Source organism: Balearica regulorum, chromosome 17 (assembly GCF_011004875.1).
Source record: "Balearica regulorum gibbericeps isolate bBalReg1 chromosome 17, bBalReg1.pri, whole genome shotgun sequence".
In the NCBI taxonomy this organism is placed as follows: domain Eukaryota; kingdom Metazoa; phylum Chordata; class Aves; order Gruiformes; family Gruidae; genus Balearica; species Balearica regulorum.
In genome coordinates, this window is record NC_046200.1 from 12,547,622 (window position 1) to 12,570,412 (window position 22,791).

The 22,791-nt window shown below is 41.1% G+C and overlaps 1 protein-coding gene across 2 annotated transcripts in view; it reads left to right on the forward strand.

Annotated features, from left to right (window-relative positions):
* Window positions 1–17,320, forward strand: part of GCN1 (GCN1 activator of EIF2AK4) — a 43,382-nt gene extending 26,062 nt beyond the window's left edge. Inside the window, exons 35-58 of one of the 2 annotated variants that reach the window (XM_075770185.1) lie at window positions 543–664; window positions 971–1,085; window positions 1,553–1,732; window positions 2,075–2,295; window positions 3,007–3,075; window positions 3,225–3,363; window positions 3,471–3,667; window positions 4,043–4,185; window positions 4,967–5,084; window positions 5,234–5,449; window positions 5,783–5,947; window positions 6,366–6,527; window positions 6,972–7,064; window positions 7,309–7,452; window positions 8,424–8,693; window positions 8,993–9,106; window positions 9,628–9,858; window positions 10,488–10,681; window positions 11,335–11,449; window positions 12,604–12,700; window positions 13,623–13,771; window positions 14,363–14,467; window positions 15,796–16,014; window positions 16,607–17,320. In XM_075770185.1, the coding sequence (XP_075626300.1) occupies window positions 543–664; window positions 971–1,085; window positions 1,553–1,732; window positions 2,075–2,295; window positions 3,007–3,075; window positions 3,225–3,363; window positions 3,471–3,667; window positions 4,043–4,185; window positions 4,967–5,084; window positions 5,234–5,449; window positions 5,783–5,947; window positions 6,366–6,527; window positions 6,972–7,064; window positions 7,309–7,452; window positions 8,424–8,693; window positions 8,993–9,106; window positions 9,628–9,858; window positions 10,488–10,681; window positions 11,335–11,449; window positions 12,604–12,700; window positions 13,623–13,771; window positions 14,363–14,467; window positions 15,796–16,014; window positions 16,607–16,732 (3,704 nt within the window). In that variant the 3' untranslated portion in view covers window positions 16,733–17,320. The remainder of the gene's footprint in view (window positions 1–542; window positions 665–970; window positions 1,086–1,552; window positions 1,733–2,074; window positions 2,296–3,006; window positions 3,076–3,224; window positions 3,364–3,470; window positions 3,668–4,042; window positions 4,186–4,966; window positions 5,085–5,233; window positions 5,450–5,782; window positions 5,948–6,365; window positions 6,528–6,971; window positions 7,065–7,308; window positions 7,453–8,423; window positions 8,694–8,992; window positions 9,107–9,627; window positions 9,859–10,487; window positions 10,682–11,334; window positions 11,450–12,603; window positions 12,701–13,622; window positions 13,772–14,362; window positions 14,468–15,795; window positions 16,015–16,606) is intronic. The other variant, XM_075770186.1, reaches the window with a different exon arrangement.
* The last annotated feature ends 5,471 nt before the right edge of the window (window positions 17,321–22,791 follow it).

The window sequence follows — 22,791 nt, forward strand, 5'->3', positions numbered from 1 at the left end:
ACATTTATTTTACTAAAGTTTGCAGAGAATGAAATGGGGTGCATCTGTCGTGAAGCCCTTGATTGTGTATAGTGTCCTAAAATTGCTGTGTCTGCATTGTGGTGGAGGAAGGGTTTCTGGTCCTAGACAGCATGCTTGTGGCCGCCCCTCCTGTTTTCAAAGGCAGGGGTTGCTAGGTGGGCTCCTGCTTCCTGAGTGGGAAGAGACCTGTACGTACTCTGCTCCAGCTGGCCCGCAGGGGGTCTCACAGCCTACTTGTTCCTTTTGCTGCTGGATGTTTCTTGCCCTTATTTCTGCTTCCCTAAGCTAGGACACAGAGGACTGTTACATGTTTTTAATGCTGCTGGGCTTCTCGTCCTTTTTGAGACCAGAAATCCCTGCTACAGCACTAGCCACAAGTGCAAGAAGGCAAGAGACTTTCAGCTGTGAGATATGAGTGCTTTTGGAGAAGTTCTACAGATATTTGGCAAATTGTATCTTCCCTTTCCATCCCCTTTAAATGAAGTTATATTTTCCTCTGACTGTCCTTTTTGTTTCTTTAGGGGCTCTGTTTGCCTTTGAGATGCTCTGCAGCATGCTTGGAAAGCTCTTTGAGCCTTATGTGGTTCATGTGCTACCTCACTTGCTGCTTTGCTTTGGAGATGGGAACCAGTACGTGCGAGAGGTAAGATGCTTTAAATTTCTGAGAACAGAGTGTTAAGAGAAAACAGAAATGGAACGGATACGAATACTGTTCATAACTAGTCAAATTGAGAGGGTGAATCTGTCCCTTGAGATACCACTAATACAATTTGATTGTCTTAATAACTGAAAGCATCTTACTTCATTGGCCATTAATTGAAAGCTACTTGGCTAGCTGTATTGTTGTACTTAGACACTATTTTACGTGAAAGCTTTGTTCCCATTGAGTCTCTGAGGAAGAAGAAAATGTGTTGTGACACAGCTTGTAAATGTTCTCTTCTCCTTGGAGGCTGCAGATGACTGTGCCAAAGCCGTGATGAGCAACTTGAGTACTCACGGCGTGAAGCTGGTTTTGCCGTCACTTCTTGCAGCACTAGAAGAGGAATCTTGGAGAACCAAAGCTGGTATGGACCAATATCTGACTGACATGATTGAGAGTAACCCACAGTTCCCTCCACTGTCATTCCCCTTGTTTATTCCTTCATCCCTACAGATGGCTGTGGTAGTTTATTGTCTCATAGGGGACTGTGGAACTTAAAACTTTTGAGATATGAGTTCCCTGACACATTTGAGCAACTTTTTTCCCCCAGCAGATTCAAGGGACACTTTTGCCCCCCATCTCTCTAGAAGTACTCCAGAAACTGGAAGTTTCCTCCCCTCCTCCTTTTCCCTGATACAAAAAAAAAAAGGATTTTAGTGTCTTTAAGTGGCCTAGAGTGGCTTAAGGCACTTCAGCCATTCTGCATGTTCTCCGGCTGGTGGATTTGAGTTTGAGGTAAATGTGATCTTCTTCTCCTGTCTCTTCTTAATGCTTTGTATTTGTTTTGTGTTTTGTCTTTTTTTTCTTTCTTTTTGTGTACTTCATGCACAGGCTCAGTGGAACTGCTGGGGGCTATGGCGTACTGTGCTCCCAAACAGCTCTCTTCCTGCTTACCCAATATTGTGCCAAAACTTACCGAAGTGCTCACAGATTCTCATGTGAAGGTGCAGAACGCAGGTCAGCAAGCTCTCAGGCAGATTGGGTCTGTCATCAGGAATCCAGAGATCCTGGGTAAGAACTGTCTGCATCTCTAATGTCCTGACACGACCAGGGTTTATAATAGCAAGGTTTGATGCTCACAACATTTAGGATTAAATCCGAATTTCTATAGAAATGAAACTACTCCCAGAAAAGTCTAACATGAAAGCTTAACAGCAGCTGTCTGCTTCAAGGCTTTTGGAATGCTCCTGTCCATTTTGTCAGCTAATGTTAATATGGTTTCTGCTGTCCCTATGCTGCTGGTTGCTTTAGAAGGATGTAAAACATCCTGTGAGAGAACACCAGCTCACCCTGACGCACATTTTTGGTTTATGTACAAATAAAGTCTTTTCTCTCCGTTTTAAAAATGTTCAGCAATCGCTCCAGTTCTGTTGGATGCTCTCACTGACCCCTCCAGGAAGACCCAGAAGTGTCTGCAAACTCTCCTGGATACCAAATTCGTCCACTTCATTGATGCGCCATCCTTAGCTCTGATCATGCCAATTGTTCAGAGAGCTTTTCAAGATCGTTCCACAGACACGAGGAAGATGGCTGCCCAGATCATTGGGAACATGTACTCCCTGACTGATCAGAAGGTACGGAGCTGAAAAAGCTCTCTAACTGCGTAGGAGATAACAGAGCAAGCACTAGAGAGCATTTATTTGGTGTGATGATTTTGCTGTTACGGTAGATAATATTAGAATCCATGCAGCTTCTTTAATTAAATGTATGTAAATGAGGAGATAATGGCTATAAAGACAGTGAAAATTCTCAGGTGCTTAAGACTGTCAGCTTTGTACTTTAGTCATCTAGTTATTACCAGATTTATCCCTGCAAAAAGGTCTTGTAATTTTTACCATATAAGAAATGCCTTTAACAAACAAACAAGCAAAACCAGTACCAGTGAAACACAGTTCAGCTGCTTACAAATGGATCCAGGATTTGTTTGAAAAGGATTTGTAGAATCTCACTGAGGGCTAAAGATCTGTGTTTAATTTTTGTGCTGATAATCTCTACCTTTAAACTTTGTGTAAATGTTAAGAGCGTTGGATTTTCCTTAGATACAAAGTGCTGGGTTGTGAGTGAGCATCCAAAAGGTTTTGAGTGATCTGCATGGAACTAGTGTTGTTCCTTGGACTCCAGAACAATTCATTGTGCTTATTTGCAGGACCGTGAAAGCAACTGATTAAACTCTCAGGATGTTAAGGATGATTGTTAACAATAAGGGGTTTGAATACTCATGAAGGTGACTTACATTTCTTTCTCATTTTGGATCTAGTTCTTAGTCTTTGGGCTCTTTGTTACAGGATCTGGCTCCTTACCTACCCAGTGTGACTCCTGGACTGAAGGCATCTCTGTTGGATCCTGTACCTGAAGTAAGTCTCTTGTACAAATACAGTTTGTCTTTCAGTGCATTAGGTTAGACTCTGTCCGAATCTTCTGTAGATCTGTGAGCAGTCTGACACACCTGTCTTAGTTGCTTTGACTGGATATTTTGGAAATCTCTGCTCCTCTTGTGTGTTAGGTGCGTACAGTGTCTGCGAAGGCACTGGGAGCCATGGTGAAGGGTATGGGGGAATCATGCTTTGAGGATTTGTTGCCGTGGCTGATGGAGACCCTGACATATGAGCAGAGCTCAGTGGATCGATCTGGTGCTGCTCAAGGTGGGGACAACTGTGTCTGAGTGCTGAGTTCAGACTTTCTGCTCTTAAATCAGATTAGCTTGTTTGTTCTTGTGTTCATCAGCTCTGTTCCCTGCTTTTTTTCCCAGGTCTGGCTGAAGTTATGGCTGGTTTGGGGGTAGAAAAGCTGGAGAAACTTATGCCAGAGATTGTAGCTACTGCCAGTAAAGTGGATATTGCTCCACATGTACGAGACGGTTATATCATGATGTTCAACTACCTGCCAATTACCTTTGGAGACAAGTTCACTCCCTATGTTGGTCCCATCATTCCTTGTATCCTTAAGGTATGTAGCAGAGGCTGAAGAGTTTTATTTATTACAGAACAAAAAGAAGCCCCCAAAGTAGTTTAAGCATCGTTTCCAGTAATTGAGAGACATGCAGAGACTTGTCCAGCATTGCTGGACTACATAAAATATAAAAAAAATTAAATTACAGATTATTTCTTCTTCTAAGTTAGTTGCTTACTGTCTTTTATTTGTAGTCACCAGTAATTTCTTGAAATCACCTTTGTGCATTCACAACTCTATAGTTCATTTACTTTTCATGGAGGAGAGACAGAAAACATTGTTTTATTTTCCTCCTGTTGGTCTTGTATATTGTGTTGGAAAAAAACCAACCAAAACCTCAGGTTTCACAGACACTTTTCTGTCTCTGTTCAGGCACTGGCAGATGAGAATGAGTTTGTGCGGGACACTGCCCTGCGTGCCGGCCAGAGAATCATAAGTATGTATGCTGAGACTGCCATTGCACTTCTCCTGCCACAGCTCGAGGATGGCCTGTTTGATGACTTGTGGAGGATAAGGTAAGGGATAACCACCTTATTCACAGACATTTCTCTTCCATGGCTGAAAAACTGGTGTGATTTAGACTCTTTGTTGCTCCTCAAGCAAATGCAGAGACCTCCTGGGAAGCAAAAGCAAGTTGTTTCTTTTTGCCTGTTGATTTGAATATGATGCCTTGTAGCGCTGAATCTGAGAAGCCCTGGATCAGCCAGCCATGGATCAGACTTCCTGGTACCTGCAAAGCATTCCTACTAGGTTATTAATTCTGGTAGCGACTCTGAAAAGCACTTCCAAGGCAGTTGATGTGGCAATATTTAGCCCTCATATATTGTTTTTCAGTTTTTCAAAATGCTGAGTAAGTTTTGTTCTCCCATGTATGGAAATATGCAGTGGAGCGCTCACAGCTAATAGCAATTGCTCAAAAATTAGTTGTACTAAAAGGCTTGTGTCAGCTGAGTGCTGAGTGCGCTCGTCCCAGGTGAATGTCTTTTGAGTTGAGTCAGATACTGGCAATGTCTTGTTCCTTTTTAGAGTCCTGACTATTCCCTGATTGATTGTTTTGATACAGGAATTCTCTCAGCCCATTCCACTTTGGTATCTACTCCTTCCCTTTCTCTTCACCGTGCTGCTTCTCAGTTGTGTAGGCAGACTGATCTTACATATCGGCCCATGAGCGTTTCAGTGCTGACCTAGCTCTTTGTCTTGTGTTTTGCTCACGTATATAGTTGACATACTGTCATGTTTGGACAGGTACTGCCTGAACACACCGTTTTGTAACACTTGACTTGCTCCTATTGCCAGGTTTAGCTCCGTTCAGCTCCTTGGAGATCTTCTGTTCCATATCTCAGGAGTCACCGGAAAAATGACCACAGAAACTGCCTCCGAGGATGACAACTTTGGAACAGCCCAATCAAACAAGGTAAAGCTGTTCTTATCTGTTGTGCCTTTATTTATTTATTTTTTTTAAATCAGCATGGAAAGCCTGCTAGAAAGATGTATTGAATCATCACGTATTTTCTTCTTTTTATAAATTTCAGGAGTGGATAATACAATTTTGTTTCTTTTCAGGCTATTATTAATGCTCTTGGTGTGGAGAGAAGGAACAGGGTGCTGGCGGGGCTGTACATGGGCCGCTCTGACACCCAGCTGGTAGTGCGTCAAGCCTCCTTACATGTCTGGAAGATTGTAGTCTCAAACACTCCTCGCACGCTGCGTGAAATTTTGCCAACCCTCTTTGGGCTTCTCCTGAAATTCTTGGCCAGTACTTGCGCAGATAAGCGAACGGTGAGAAATTGAGTAATGCCTTCCTGTTACTGCAGGTGACCATATAAACCAATTCCTGAAGTACAGAGGATAATTCTTTTCTATAAATCACTCCAAAGCTGTCATGAATTTAACAGTTCTGAGCATGAGTATGTCTGAGTTCTTTCTTTGCTGAAGGCAACTGTAATGAGGGTAAAACTATTTTTTTCTATGGTTACTTATAATTGTTGTGTTTCCATTCCTACTACTCTGTCTATACTGTGAACAGTGATCAAAAGTTAACATCTGCTCACAGTTCACCTTCCTAAATTTTATAAAACAGGAAAATAGTTAATGAATAAATTTTTGGGACAGGTTGCAGCACGGACATTGGGAGACCTCGTCCGAAAGTTAGGAGAGAAGATCCTTCCTGAAATCATTCCTATTCTGGAAGATGGACTGAGGTCAGACAAGAGTGATGAGAGGCAAGGAGTCTGCATCGGGCTGAGTGAGATAATGAAATCTACCAGCAGGGATGCGGTAAGTTATATGTGGAAGGTGAAATCTCTCATGTCCTGGATATTTATGTTTATGATGCAGGTATTGCAGTTGAGACAGAATAAGAAAGCTAGTGCTGGACTTGTTTATGGATTGAATTTCGGTCTTACAACTAACACAAGCTGCCGTTCAGGCAAATGTATGCATTTGTATCTGTTGGTAGATTTAAAACATTGCACAGGTCTCACGTTTATGAGGTATGATAATAGAAATCATCCACTAGGTAGCCTTAGAGCACTGCAAGTGTTTGTGTTGATTAGTCCTGGTTTTCTTCCAACATATTTCAAGCAAACTGTGATTTAGTTTCAGTTGTGCAAATTCTGTGTTCTTAGCTACTTTACTGAGATGCCTGTGTCTGTTGTGCTTTAGACATTCTGTGATTTTATCTCTACATCTTTAGGTACTTCTTTTCTCCGAGTCCCTAGTTCCTACAGTGAGAAAAGCGCTCTGTGACCCTCTGGAAGAAGTCCGAGAGGCTGCAGCTAAAACATTTGAACAGTTGCACTCAACCATTGGACATCAGGCTCTTGAAGATATCTTGCCGTTTTTGCTGAAGCAGCTGGTAAGCATTACTCAACATTAGTCAACAACTCGATTAATGATGATGTGGGACAGGTTTTGAATAATCAGTTTAAAGGAGAAGCGGGACTGTAGTGGCAGACTTTCCAGGGAATGGCAGCTCTATTTTGTCTCCTCCATGGATTCCTCCTAGCCGTTGGTAGGGAAGGTCTGGTGGCTGAAGCACAGGCCTAAGGATTGCTACATCTGGCTCTGCTAGGGAATTGCCTTTGTCACCTCCTTGGCCACCATGCCTGATACGGAAAAATCTTCCTGATGTGATAGAAGATCTTGGGTTAGGTTTCTGCTATATAGTAGGAGAGCATTTTTGGATAGAAGGAACTTGTGTTGGTTATATGATCACATGGTAAGTTGTCACTTGAAGTAGGGTTTAGTTTGGTGTGTCACAAATCATCTCTCAGGTTTATAACTTTCTCTTTCCCTGTAGGATAATGAAGAGACATCTGACTTTGCTGTGGATGGTCTTAAACAAGTTATGGCTGTCAAGAGCCGTGTGGTGCTGCCTTATTTGGTGCCAAAGGTACAATTGGAAACAAATTTTAAACTTCAGAACTGTGCTTTTTCCTCTGCCTGCTGCCAGTTTTCTTTGGACCAGTATGCCAAAAGGAAGAGCATAATTTGAAATCTTTTTCTGATTTTATGCTCAAAACATTGTCACTTGGGTTGTGATGCATTTATACTTAGGATTTTTTCATGTTGTAGATGAAGTGAGATTCCTTCTGAAAAAATTTTGCCTGTCTTGTTTTTTTGGTTTTTTTTTTTAGCTGACTACTCCCCCTGTGAACACCCGTGTGCTAGCTTTCCTCTCATCAGTGGCAGGGGACGCTCTGACACGGCACTTGAGTGTCATCCTGCCTGCTATGATGTCTGCGCTGAAAGAGAAGCTGGGGACCAGTGAAGAGCAATTGGCAAGTAGCATGGCTCAGCTCTTTGTTATGACAGGTTGCCTGAGGATTCTGCTTCGGGTTTACTTCCCAGCACAGAATCTGTGTTCTCTAGACTCACAGATTGCATGTTTTAATTCAATCCATTAGCTTCTTTCAGGATGAGTCTTTTTGCCTGGTGGCATATTGTGAGTCAAAAAACGTATGCTTTCCAAATCTATTTGTATCCATAGAAAAGTCTCTTTGGCCTGCAACAAGATACGATTCTCAGTTTACTTATTCTTGGAGAACTGCCAGAGTGTCTAGTTAACTTTGTATTTATTCTTGGTATAGAAGACGGAGAGATTAAAGGGCTGAAGGGAGGAAATCTCCTATTTTGCATGCAGCACTCCTCCTGTACTGCTTTCTGAAACATCTGGTATTTGGACTCCAGAGAACATCCTGGAGTTGTGATTGCAGATAGGCACGTACATAAGTTGGTGAATTAGGAATGTGAGTGACAGAGTCCTGCTGTCTGCTGTAGATGCCCATTAGCTCAGCTTCTAGCCCCAAGTCTGCCTGGAGATCTCTAATGTACCCACAGACATGCTTGTAATTAGTACTGTGACGCACAGCATTAAACTACCTAAATTAAAAAAATGTTATCTGACAAGACCCACAGTCTCTGAGGGGTGAGTAAGATGGGGGAGACTGAGCTACTCTCATTTTTTTTAATTAGCCCTTCTGCAGCTGGGGAGCGACTGTGCAGCTATCAGTTCAGCAGTTTGGTCACTTGTAAAATTTTGAGAGTTGGTTATATACCTGTCTCTGCTCCAGGACTGAATCGAGCGTTCCGTGGTGATGTGACCAGCTGTTTAAGGAGAAACGATTAGCAAGTGGGATATGTTATAGTATTTCTTTAAGAGAAGATGCTGTGGCTAACATGGGGAAACCTGGGGCTAAATCTGGCTTTGTTCTATTTGAGCGTTAACATAAAGTTAATTTGGACTCTTTAGGAGATGGCAAACTGCCAGTCTGTAATCCTGTCTGTGGAAGATGACGCTGGACAACGAATTATAACTGAAGATTTACTAGAAGCTACCCGTAGCCCTGAGCTGGGAATGAGACAGGCAGCAGCTGTCATTCTGAATATCTACTGCTCCAAGACAAAAGCAGACTATACCGGTCATCTCAAGAGCTTGGTTTCAGGCTTGATACGTCTATTCAATGATACCAACCCCGTAGTTTTGAATGAAAGCTGGGATGCGCTTAATTCCATCACCAAGGTGAGAGGCAGCTGAAAAAGGTTACAATGGTGATGCCTGGCACGGAGAAAACGGGGATAGCTGGTAAAATACTGCCTAAATTGAACTTCTGTTTTGACTGAAAACTACATTTACATTTGCAAATGCTGCAAAGATCTGAAAGTTGTAAGATGAGCTTGACTTCAGCATTGTGAGCCAGTAGCCAGGTCTTTGGAGGAGGCAGGAAACAAGTGTCTCCTCGTGACACACCTGCAAAGAATTCACAAAGAGTAGCTGGTTGCCATGTTGGCCTCATCTTTGTCTTACCCTTCTCCCTGCAGAAATTAGACGCTGGGAACCAGCTTGCTCTCATTGAGGACCTGCACAAGGATATCCGGATTGTAGGGAATGAGGCCAAAGGCGAGCACGTGCCGGGATTCTGTATTCCTAAGAAGGTAAAGGATCAGAATGAACGTGGATTTGTCACAGCCGTAATGCACCTTTTGGGGGAACTGATTCATAGGACTTAACAGCTATTAGAAGCAGTGACTATTGGGGCTTTCTGATCCTGTGTGCTCGAGAGACTTCTTGTAGGTTACTGCTGCTCTTGAGTTACCCTACAGAAGCTTCCTCTTGTAACTAGAGCTTTGACAGATCTGTTATGGATGTAAGTCATGGTTGCTGGCTGCTTTTTGTGGGGGAGTAAAGCTGGACTTCTGTGCCAAATTTCTCTGGTTTAAAAATTCCCTGAGCCGCCACCACTTTTCTCATAGCAACTGGCTTAGTAAGGCGTAGATGCATGAAATCAAACCAAATAAAAGTAGCTCTGTAAATGTGGAAGCAGGCAGCTGAAGGTCAACAGGAAATTAAGAGAAACTCTCCAAGCTTGTGCATCTGGTGTACAACAGGAGCAAAAATAAGATATATATTTTTTGCTTCTTAGCTTCTAACCTTTCTTATCCAATTTTCATGACAGGGAGTGACTTCCATACTCCTGGTGCTGCGGGAAGGTGTTTTAACTGGTAATCCAGAGCAGAAGGAGGAGGCGGCAAAGGCCTTAGGGCTGGTTATTAAGCTGACTTCTGCTGAAGCTCTTAAGCCATCTGTGGTGAGCATTACTGGGCCACTAATTCGGATCTTGGGAGATCGGTTCAGCTGGAATGTCAAGGTGGCTCTGCTTGAAACATTAAGCCTTCTTTTAGCCAAGGTAAGATTCAAAGTAGTTGACTGTGGTTTGTGAACGTTTTCCATGGTAACCTTCAGGAATATCTGTTGCTGTTCATTTAAATACAGCTAGGATGCCCGCTGGTGTGTGTTTGATATTTAGGACTGGCACTGTAATGGGATTGTATTCTTCCAACAGCTTCTGGCCTACCAAAAAAGCCCCCAGTGCTTGAATTTGTAGACCTCATAGAAACACTGCTAAATGCTGATAACACTTTCAAATGATTAAAAACTGCCATGTAATTCATTTCTCTCCTGTGTCCACCATTTTTGTGAAATGTTATGTCCAAAGATGATCATCTTATGTATTTAACTGTGCTGAGCTTTTATTTAGGGCTCTGTGTGCAAAAGACTCTTCTTGACAGTGTAAAGTCTTTCAACAACGTTACCCTTGTATTTCAGTACACAGAAAATTAGATTAGATTTGAAAGGGATAAAAGTTGCATGGTAAAATACTTGGTTTTCTGGTTTTAGTAGTGTGTTAGATCTGAATAAGGGCTATTTGTGATAACTAAATGCTACAGAAGATGACATGCTGTTTTCAGGCTTTGATTTCTAGCCACTGCTTCAGACTTGAGTGCGCCACTTTCCCTTCTTTCATCTCTGGTATAGGTTGAGATTGCCCTGAAACCATTTTTGCCCCAGTTGCAAACAACCTTCACCAAAGCCCTACAAGACTCAAACCGTGCTGTTCGCCTCAAAGCTGCCGACGCTCTCGGTAAACTCATTGTCATCCATGTAAAAGTGGATCCTCTCTTTACGGAGCTCCTGAATGGAATTCGTTCCAGTGATGACTCTGCCATCAGGTAAGCCGTAGGTGGTATCTCAGACCTTCCTGCTTATTAAGGATGAAAGAAAGGGCTAGGATGAATGAACAAAACTATTACAGCTAATTGTGTAGAATTGCTTCCCACCCTCCCCTTAATTCTGAGAGTAAGATTTACTTATTAGTGAGAGCAGTTGACTGTTAATCAAGGGTTGTAAAACAAGGGATGTGGATGATGGGGACTTCCCGGGTCAGAAGCTAAGTTGTGACAGTGTATTGGGGAAGCGTTGCTTGGGATCTGCCCGGTTCTCTCTCCTGCTGCACCCCAGCAACCCACTGCAGCCCAGATAGAAGACCGTATGAATTGTCGGTCTGACCTGAAGTAACGCAGCTGTCCTTGTACGTGAACTGGGCAGATCCCTAAGAAATTAACTTTCTGATTTTGAGAATTTGTTAAATGTTTGCATAGTCAGAAAATATTTACATTATAAGAGACAGATGCAAATACACAAATGTATAAATATTCTCTAGCATGGAGTTTTCAGCTGCGCAGAGAGAGTATTGGTCTCCTAAACTGTAAGGCATATGAATGTTGTTGCTGTGTAAGAAACTGTTACAGGTATCCAGAGCTCAATTTCTTCTTTATGGTGAGGGGAGAGGCAGTGTCTGACTGTACGTTGTGATCACTTCTAGGGACACAATGCTGCAAGCTCTGCGGTTTGTAACACGAGGAGCTGGTGCAAAAGTAGATGCTGCAATTAGGAAGAATATCAGCACGGTGCTTCTAGGGATGTTGGGACATGATGAGGTACTGCTTCAGCCAGCTGCAAAGGATCCCTGCTGCAGACGGTCTTATTCTTAAATTTAAAATCTGACCTTTCTAACAGAATTATTTTTCTATAATAACTTCTGGGGCAAATTACTAACAATACAGTGGAAAGAAGTGTATATAAAGAAGCATGTAGTTGAGCATTACTGAGCTGAATATGGTCTGTAAAATCAATCTTGTCGGAGCCTTGTAGTGTGTTAGCTGAGAGTCAGGTGCAAGAATTAGAGCTGCCTAGGCAGTCACTGGTAACTCTGAAAATCTGTGAATTTAATGTTTCCTTGGCAACCGCGTACATGGGTTTGACCTGTAGCTCCTCACCAGCATGTCTGAGGCAGCTCTGAAGTCAGATTTGCTTTTTGTCTTGGAGAAAACCTGAAAAACCTTCACTACATGCACATGCGTGTGTCTGTAGGCTTTCAGGTGGGGTTTGTCATTTAGTGTGAGAAATTTTTCAGATAATGGCAGATTTTTCTCTGATGAACAAGCAGCTCTTCAAGTTTAATATAGGGTCTCCTGTATATGGCAGATAGCAGTATCATCTGCGAATTTAATCATCTAGTAATTTCTTCCTTATGTTTTAATGTGTACAACATAGTCATGCAACTGTTGGCATGCTAGAAACAGAAGCATTGAAAAATTTCCACTGGCTAGTAAGTTTTAGGGTGGAGAGGAGCAGTGATGGCATGGTTGCATAAGCAACCCAAAACAAGAAAAGCCTGGAAGTTTTAATTTAAAAGTAGTATGAGTTTGTCACCGAGATAAGCTTGTCTAGAGATGGCTAGAAGCAATGCTTACTTTCTAACCTGAATCTAAACTCTTAACATTTAAAACATTCACTTTCATCTTTGTGACTTTTCCATTTAACAAATCAGAGTTTATATAAGGTCTGTAGTTCTTCAGTCTCTGCTGGTTTTTTTTTGACTGTGGATTTGGCTTTAAGTTCCATTATGTACAAGAAACCTTGCAAACTGACAGAAATCCACAAACAGTAAGAGTGAAATACTACTAGTACTATTTATTTCCTCCTTCTCTTTTTATTTCGTATCATCTTCTCTCACTTGCTCTTCGTGGTGCTTATCTCTGATGTGTATTGAGCTCAGCTGGTGTTACTCTTTTCTTCCTTTCCTCGTTAGGATGCCACCCGCATGGCCTCAGCCGGCTGCTTAGCAGAACTGTGTGCGTTTCTGTCAGAAGAGGAGCTCAGTACTGTTCTCCACCAGCACTTACTGGGTAGGTGAAGCTGTTTACAGTGACCGGAACTGATTCTGATAGCAGGGGAAGGGACCTTCTTGGCCACTCGTTCTGGAAAACTTTGTGACTGATTATTTAGGTTGCTCCTCTTTATCTTAAACCTGAATCTCTATTCTGGATTTTCTTGGACTTTTCTTTGTTTATTCATTTGCACACCCTGGTACATAGTTGAGCATAGTGTGTGGTTGTAATTCGGGGTTACCAATCCTTTTTTTTTTTTTTTTTCCTGGATTTGTTTTCAGGTGAGTTGATGAAAGTACCAGCATGGCTGAGTGATTGCTAGTGCTGACACAGAGGATGGGAGGTGACGGGTGGACGGGAGGGCCATCCACATCTTCTGGTGACACTGATCTTAGATGGGCTTATGCTAATTGCAGACCACATCTGATGGCTTCAGATGCTGTTGGAGAATTAATTAATTTGCCTCCAAGTTAGATAAAAGGATGAGTTTTGTAGGAACTCAGAGTGGTTGGGAGTGCTACGGGATTACTCTCATCTATGGAATTAAAAAGGGAATCTGTTAGCTGTTTTCAAATACAGATGACTTTTACAATTTTATTAGTCATTGTGTAATTCCAGTGCCAGGCTCCTGCACGCACTAAGTGATGTGGGGCCGATGACATGTGACTGAGTCCATCAGAAGTCACTGAGTTGAACAGTACTGCCTTGCTTGTTCGTGCCTGGTCTCCACACCTGCTCAGGTATTCCTGTCTGGCGGAGGCGTTGTCTTTTAGCACGGCTTGTATGGCTTTTTGGGAGGAGCGGAGGAAGCAAGGCATTGCTTTAGATCCTGCTTATTACTTTGTTTTATGGAAGACTAAGACAAACTGACAAACGCTTTCTTAGATGAAGAGGAACGGATAGCAGGAGCCTTGCTATTGTTCTTTTCTTTCATTTGCAGCAGACGTCTCTGGCATTGACTGGATGGTGAGACACGGCCGAAGCCTGGCTCTCTCCGTGGCTGTAAATGTTGCTCCGAGCAGGCTGTGCGCCCCCAAGTACTACAACAGCGTTCAGGAGATGATCCTCAGCAATGCCACTGCTGACAGAGTAAGTGCTACGTGAGAGCGGGCGAGTTCTGTTCCAAGCGCTTGTTGGGAGTAGTTTTAAAAGGTGTGCAGGTTCTCTGCATTACCAAACAGGACAAAAATCCCCAAGTGCAATCTGAAGATTCTCCCTGGACTAGATGCAGTTTTATTGTGAAATTACATGATTGTTCTGATTCTTTGAGCTCTGATCTCTCTGGAGATGAAGATTAAATAATCTTCAACCACAGAGGAGCTTTCATTGGGAGTAAATTACACTTCTGTTTCCCTATTAAAGTTCTCATTCATGGGCCAGGTTTACAAGAAGTGCAAATAAAGCATTTTAGGAGGACGATTTTCAATCTAGGGTTGAAAAAATAATTTGGTGTAGGGAACTTGGGGGCTCCGCAGGACCTGCCACCTTGTTCCATGTGGCTCATATTCGAATTATGATTTTTTTTTCATCATATCACCCAATAACATTAACCCAATGTTTTCCTGCTTTGCATGCTGCAGTTTCTCAAGAGATCTGTTAGCCTTCCACAGCAGCTCACCAGCCCATGTGACCATGTTGAACTCTGCTGTAATAATAACAATTTTTGTCTTTGTGTTGAAGATTCCCATTGCAGTTAGCGGCATCAGAGGGATGGGCTTTCTTATGAAATACCACATGGAAGGAGGAGGGAACCTGCCTCCAAAACTTTCTAACCTCTTTATAAAGGTAAGACTTTTTATGAGAACTACCTAGGTATGGGGTTTTTTTGCAAAGTACAGAAATCATAATTTTATTGGACTGCTCTGCAGGTGTGAATACAACACTGCTATCCCTGCTGTAATATGGAAATTGGACTTTTGATCTTTCTGTGGTAAACTTCAGTTTTGATTCTTAGGAATTAATTTTTTCCTTGCTGTAACAAACAGCTGGCAGAGAAGCAGAGAAGAGTCGGGGGGAGTTGTCAGGTTTTTAAGGTTGCTAAAGGTCAAAGGGCCTTTGTTAGAAACACATCAAATACCAACTCTCACTTCACCTGGTTTTGCTGCAGTACTTTTTGACTTCACTTTTGTGGTATTGACTAACAGAAAAAAGAGTATTGAAGTTAATGCTTTTTTCAATTCGTAGCTATTTAAATATTCTACCTCAAAATTCCCCTCTTCGTTGTTCTGGGGTTTTGGTGTGTGGGTTCCCCCACCAAGAATCCCTCATGGTAGACAGGATCTGAATTTTGAACATTAGAACCTCAAGATTTTTTTGATGTCTTGGAAAATAGGGGAAGATGGAGTGAGGAGTAGTGCTGGAGCAGGAGAGCTGCTTTTTATTTTGTCTGTCACCTTTATTGTAAATAAAATTGCGTTACATTTTCAGGTTTTACATTTCTTTTCAATTTACTTGAAAAACTGCCAAACATGCAAGTTGACATGAAGCAGGCCATCATTCTTCAAAGCAGACTTTTTTTAAAATTCTACATTTCTATATTAATTTTATCATAGTATTGTATTAAAATATAACATCTAAATATCATAGTTGTGATGATACCTTTATCACAGTATTAAGAGTGTAGTTCACATTCAGATGTTAGCTTTCATGTTTTAAATGTGTTAATCAAAAATACAAAGGTATTTTATTTTATCTTATTTTATTCTATTTTAAGATGAAATCCACTGCTGAAATGCACCTTATACTCCAATGAGATTGACTTGGCTGTTGCAGGTGATTGAGTGTATTTTACAGAGGTGCTGACACTATCGGCTTTTGCTGCACTTAGTGGTCATTGTCATTTCCTGAGACAGTTGGGAGAAGCACGTGACCCTGTCATCAACCACATTTTTTTAAGTTTTCTTTTGAAAAGATGTCTTGTTTTCAAGGTTTGATTGTCTCTTACTGTTACACAGTTTGGTCAAACAAGTTTGTCTCTTGTACCTGTGAGTTGAAACCTGTTTGCTTTTCTTGTTACAATTTAAAATATTTAAATTAGGAAAAAAAAGGAAACTACTGCTTTAAATACCTGTCCTTGTTATATCTGAATTTAAGTCCATCTTTGTCTCCTTCAGTGTCTCCAGAACTCATCCAGTGACATAAAGTTAGTTGCAGAAAAGATGATTTGGTGGGCAAATAAAAACCATCTTCCCTCACTGGATCCTCAGACAATTAAACCAATCCTCAAAGCACTTCTGGACAACACAAAGGACAAAAACACCAGTGTAAGAGCCTACAGCGACCAAGCTATCGTCAATCTTCTGAAGATGAGAGCGAGTGAAGAAGTGCTTGAGGTATGAGACAGAAGAAAATGTAATCGTTGGTAGAAGGCTGTGGCACATTGCTTGGCGTAGGGTTCGGTGTTGTGCCCAGAGCCTCAGAATGTGCTGGCAGCCTCTTACGGAATAGATGGAGCGGAACATTCCTCTTTGCATTTAAGCCTTTGTCAGTATTCTCATGCTAAGCCTTGAAGAAATAAGCAATACTGATCCTGTACAACCTTACAATGCAGTATTAACAAAATCAAGGTATTTAATGTGCCTCCCATGGTTAACAGAGTAGCCTTGCTTTCAAAATGCCTTAAGGCTTCACTGTGCTGTAGTTACCATAGCTAGGACTGCTGGTTTAGTGCTCTGGTCACTTGAATCATCCTACTGCAGCATCAGTGGTGCTAGAATCTTTTAGGATCGACTACTTTCTGGACCACTTTTCTAAGTCTTAGCTGCTTTTGGACAGTTCCCATGTCTGGAATCATAAAAACAGATTAAGGGTTTTGGTATGTTTGAAAGATTTTAGATAAATACAGCTTGTAAGGCGCTTAGTTTATTCTTATTTGGAATGGTACATCCAAAGGAATTGGTAATTGGTGTTTTCTTCCTTCCACAGTCGGTTTCCAAGATTCTCGATGCGGCCAGCTTGGAGCTTCTCAATGAAAGCTGCAGGAGATCTCTGAAGAAGCTGGCTGGCCAGGCTGACTCTGATGAACAGATAGATGACACTATACTGACGTGATAATAAAGCTCCAGAAAACAAGAAAACACTGAACCAACCGCTGCATCAGCATTTCAACTCAAACACCTATTTTAAATGTTTTCATTTTTGAAAATGTTAATTCTGATGGGATTTCATGAAAAGGACTCCCAGAGAGTATTTTAGTATCAAATATACCAGAATAGCCTTAATTAGACCCACATTAGCTGAAAATTGAAAATTTGGTCCCCTTTTTGGAACAGATAATGCGCAAGCAACAGATATGCTAATCAATACTGGTAAATTGTGGCCAATTGTGAGATGTGGCTAGAGCACATCAGGCTTAAACTCTGGTGACACCTGTTTGCTTTCCAGGGTCTGTGCAAAAACTCCAGCACTGGAAGAACTGTTGTTCTTTGCCACTGACCTTGTGAAGCAGAAATAGAACTCAGTGAAAGTTAAAGCGTATTGTTTTTGTGTACTGCTAACTTGCTGCTTGTGACGGTTCTGAAGACTGAAAATCCCTGTAAAACAAAGTATTTAAAATAGCCTTAGAAATCACAAATGCGAAAGGGGGATTAAATGCAGTCTGTTTAAAGAAGGAACATTTAATAAAGGCTCTGACTTTGATCCTTCTGGTGTAAAGTGTTCTTTTTACAAATTCATTTATCAACAAACTTACACTGTGATTTACTTTTTGGACCTGCTTTTTCTAGGGCATACAGTCTGTAGAGTGGGTAGTGCTGTAATCTATAAAAACCTTTTGCAAAATTGAGGCAAGCTAGGGTTTAAAACCAAGCCAGAACTGACATTTAATGAAATTTGTAATTACCTCTATTAATTTCCGAAGTATTTTTGACTACAGACAGCTTTTTAGTTACTCAACTTGTGAGAAGTCCTCTATTTTTATGTCTTCAAAGGTTTCACAAGATACTTGGCACTTCCATCATACAGTTTGGTTTTTTTTTTTTTTGTCAATGAGTTGTACTGCTCCATGAAAGCAGTATTTTATTTTACCTGGACACATATACCTCTTTCTTAAAAATTCATTTTAATTTACTAATACCTTTTATGCCACTTGATGGAAATAGTGAAAATCTTGTTGCAGAAAACAAATTTTTAGAAGGAAAAATGAGTTTTACATCCTGTGTAGAGTAATAGTTAACTGAGCCTTACCTATTTTATGAAATCACACAGAAGCTGGTCGCACCTGAGAAGCCAGAGCAATAAGGTTTGTTGTTTCAAATAGGTGGGTGGTATGTGGCGGGGGAATCTTCCTTGCCTGTAACTGGATGGCTCAAACCATGATGAAGGGAGGAGAACACAATACTACACATCATAAAATTTGAGAGCATAAAATGTTACCACATGGGAATGCACATAATGCCGGAAGCAATTTGCCGATTGCCATGACAGTAGCAGCCAACAGGAAAACATTTTATCTTCACCATACTGATGCCTGAAACAGCAAGATACAGTCTCAAGTAGATATTGAGGAGTGCTGTGCTTTGTTTTGGTCAAAAGTACAAGAACCTCTCTTGAGGTTATGTCAGCTCCCAAGCCTGTGGTGTAGGCTCCTGGCACCAGAGATTTGCTGTAGGAGCCAGACAGTGGAATACTGTGGGACTTGGGAAGTCCAGCTAATTTAGCCCCTACCCAAGACAGGCTCAGCTCCAGCTGAATCATTCCTAACTGATTTCCATAGAATTGGTTTTTTTACAGTATTTACAGGTTATGGAGATTCCATAACCTCTCTATGCCATATATTTATTTAAACTTTTCAGACTGTTGGAGCTTACCTCACATCTAAAAAAAGTCTTCCTTGCTGCTATTTGAGTCCATTGCTGCTTGTCCTGTTCCCACAGGCATTGAAAATAGTTCATTTTTGCAGCAACCGTATTGGCACTTCAGTGTTCTCAGCCCTGGATGAAACAAGTTTAGATTTTCTGAGTCTTTTCTCATAGATCACGATTGCTAAACTTGCACTGCAGCCCTCTGTATGGGTTCCATCCTGATTCATATTTGCCTCATGGTGTCCACTGCTGGACCAGGTCTTCTAGGGGAGGATATTACTTTGCAAGTCCTACTATTGTCTATCCCAACACAAGGTTTAGGGGTTCTTTTTTGCAACAGCAGTGTTGTTGGCATGTTTAGTTTGTGATCAGCTATGAAGCCAAGCTAGAAAATCGCTCTTCAGCTATTTCTTTCCAATCTTGTATTTATGCAGTTGGCAATTTCTACAAACCTGCAGTGCTTTCCAGTTGATCTTACTGAAACTGTATTCTTCTTGTAACATTTATCTGCATTCTGAAGGTGGTTTTTAATTCTGATTTTTGCCTTCCAAAATACTTGCAAATCTGTTCTGCTTTCCATTATCTACAGATTAAAAAAATTATTCTCTATCCCTGCATGCAGATAATTAATGAAAATACTGAACAGCACCAGTCCTGGGATAATCCATTGTAGAAAGCCATTTGCTGCATATTGTTTGACAGTGAACTATAAATAGCTACAGTGAGTAGAAAATTCCCAAGTACTGTTGGTGGATATCCCTTGGAGTAGCTTAATTGAGACTGTACGTTATCCTTAGGCACCGCTGTGTGAAATTCAAAGCCTACTCCACTATTTAGTTTTAGACATCAAAAGTTTGATCTTTTGCTCCTCTCTCATGCCCTCTGCTGTATCTTTTAGGTGGGAATAACTTGAGTATCCTGAAAACTACCTGGTCAGTAATTCCAGAGTGTATCTCCCACTCCCCCCCCTTCCCCTCATAGAACAATACTGTATTTGCTATCTTCCAGGATCCTAAATCTCAATTTTTGTCTACAAGGATTATTGCTAGTAGCCTAATTCACCTGTATTTAGTTTTATTTATTGTCCTTTAAACCTTAAAACTATGTATTTGCACTGAATTAGTAATAATCAAAGAGTGAAAACTCAACGCCCTCAAGGCTTTGGCAGTCTCAGGGCACTGTGATTAGTTTCACCTACAATGTGTTTTGGGGTAACAGAAGAACAGCGGTTAAACCATGCAAGGCAGAAACTTTTGTGCACTGAAACATGGACAAAATCATGTGCCATTCAAAAATTACTAAATAGGTGGCGAATAGCTCAGTGGTTGTATTGGAATCACTCAGTTCATCACTGAAGACAGGAAGGAAGAAAAAAATTGCAAGTTTCTCTGAAGAATGCCTCTTTGAGCTCGATCATGGGCACCTTGGCTTACCTATTTTATCTAGGATTCTAACTGATGTTCCACCGAAACACGTGAAAGAAAAGTACTGTTAAATAGAAGCCTTTTAAATAAAATTGTTAATTTTCAGCAATAACATCTTTTGTTATTAAGGGTATTTTAATGATCTGTATTTCCATCTTATGTAGCAGCAAGTGGAAAAACTCATTCATCTTTCCAAGCAGCAGCTGAATTTCTGCACTCAGTTCAGTTGTTTCTGAGAGGGAGGCATAAAAGGTAGGAGCTCGCTTGCACTTATTGAGAATATGCTGATTTTTCAATTACAGGGAAACACTGAATTTGGATTTTGATAGCTACTTTTCACTAAACTATTTATACACTGCAATATAATACATCAGAGATAAAATACCCATAATTTTTGCCACAACATGAGATCTGATAAATTGATTGTGCCAACTTGGAGACTAAAGAATTAATTTTTTTCTCATTTCAAATGTCTTAAAAATACCAGCTGTCAGTAAAAGATTTTTTTTTTCTGCAACTGACTGTAATAACATCTTTGAACTGTCAAGCAACTGTCTCTGAGTGACAGCTGAACTGTGTGTATTTCAAGAAGATAAAAAAATAATTTATGAGAGATGTTTAAACTTACAAGGTGCTAAAAATTTCAATGAAAAAGAGACAAATGTGAAAGCATAAAATATTAAAATATTTTGATTTTTTTTTTCCTCCTTTAGATAACTCACAGTTTGTACTGTCCATTTTATTAGGTAACATCACCCATCTCATGCTTTTTACATGATGAGGTTTCATGAACTTAAAAATCAAGGTAATAGGAGTCATTGCCACGTTGGGTTTGTGCTGGTGGTTTGTATGCTGGATTCAAGGGATCTCCCTGCAGCTATCCAGCGTTCTCTGTTGCTCTGATGCTTGGGGCACGTGTTGGGTCGTACGACGGGCTGCCCAAGTGTTTTACTGGGGTGGGTGACATGTTGAGGGGCTTGCTTTAGCACTGGGCTAGCTGCAAACCCTTTTCTAGCAGGGTTTCTGTGAGCATAAGTCTGTTAAATAACACATGCTCACAGCCGTAACACTCCAGCCTTTTTCCTGCTCCTCAGTTAGCTACATCATACATCTGAGGATAACACAGAATGAGCTGTAGGATGTGGTGTTTTCAATGCATGAGTTGCAGAGTGAATGTGAGATGGAGGCCATCGAAGTCGATTTCAGGATGTGGGACTTGACAGGGAGGAGCTCTGAAGGCTAGAATACTTTTTTGAAGGTTGAGATTAAGGAAGGTTTGTAATTAAACCCACAGACATTAGCCATATTGTTGATCAGAAGTATTTAGAAGATGCAATTTTATGTGCTAAAAAAATCTTCACCCCAGACATGCTATTTTAGACATATTGTGCTGGTTCGTTTCCAGAGGAATTGCATGCAAATAGGACAAATATAACTGTGGAATCATACCACAATATCCTATGCAGAAAAAAATAGAAAATTAGAATTGATTTGAGACAACTGCCTTAAAAATATATTCTTATTCCTCTTAACCAAATCCTATTGTATAAAGGGTCTCTAGCTTTCAGGCCAATGGTAAGGTAAAAAGCAGTTTTACTAAAAACTGTCTGTCATTCTCTAAGACACATTCACAGGTCCCAGCACAGTTGTGGCTGGAAGGCACATCTGGATTCAGTCCCACCCCTGTGCTCAAAGCATGGTCAAGTAGAGCAGGTTGCCTGGGGCACCGTCCAGGCGGGGCAAACTCCACAACCGCCCAGGGCAACCTGTTCTGGTGTGTGAGCACCCTCACAATATCACTGACGCCATTTGCCACGGTGCTGTTCCACGGATGTCAATCTTTTACTTGTGCTTGAGTCCTACCAAAAAGATCCTCAAAGTAGATGCATCCTACTCTTTAAGCATCTTTAGAACAACTGATTAGATTGTAATTATCAAAAGCATTATGGACTGGCATTTTCAAGTTAACTGTCCTTGATTTCTGTGTCATCTTTCCTTTGCCAGTTTGCAGGCTCAGTTAACTGTAAAGGTCTGTGTTCTTCAGTGCTAATACAGCTCTCCCCATGTGAAAGACACACATGCATATTAATGAGATACTTGTGTCAATGAACTGTAAACTTATGGTAAAAATTAAAAAAAAAAAATCAACTTAGTTTAATTAAACCATCATGTCAATATTTTGTTTTGAATCTATGCTAAACTAAAATTACTTTTAAGACAGATACAGTATCTAGCACACTGCCTTCTGTTATTGTTTTTTTAATGTATGTTTTGAAAAGCCTTCATGGGAAAGAATGAAATCCTGAGTAATTTACATATTCCACACCAAACACTGCATTGTTTTATCTCATGAATTTAAGTACCAGTAAGAACAAGTATTTTTGTAGAAAAACAGCATTCTTCTTGTGCAGTGTCTCGACCTAAAAGTGGAGATCACCTGATCAGAGTCTTGCAGTTTGCGTAGTCAGTATCTGTTTAACAGATAGCAAAATTACTCAGGCTGTTTCTGTGTTAGACAATTGGAGAGTTTGGAACTCTCTGGATTTGGGCCGTGGACGGTACAGGCACAGCTGCCAATGTGTGTGAGGTTAAAGCCATTCCTGAGCCTTAGCCTAGACAAATCTCTGGACTAAAACCCCCAGGAATCCAATTCCAGACTGGCCTGAACTGCCAGGCCGTTTTGTATCACTTTGCTGTGGGCTTCCTCACAGGCAGGTTGGGCTCTGATGGGAACGATCTTGCTGCATTGGTGCACAGGCATCTTCTTGAAAAAGTGAAACATTGTTCCTAGCCAAACTCCTGTGCCTTCCCAGGAGTGGAGCTGGCCGTACCTGAAAGCGTTAGGGCTCCCTCACGCCCTCGGTGCTTTCTTGGGGGTAGCCGC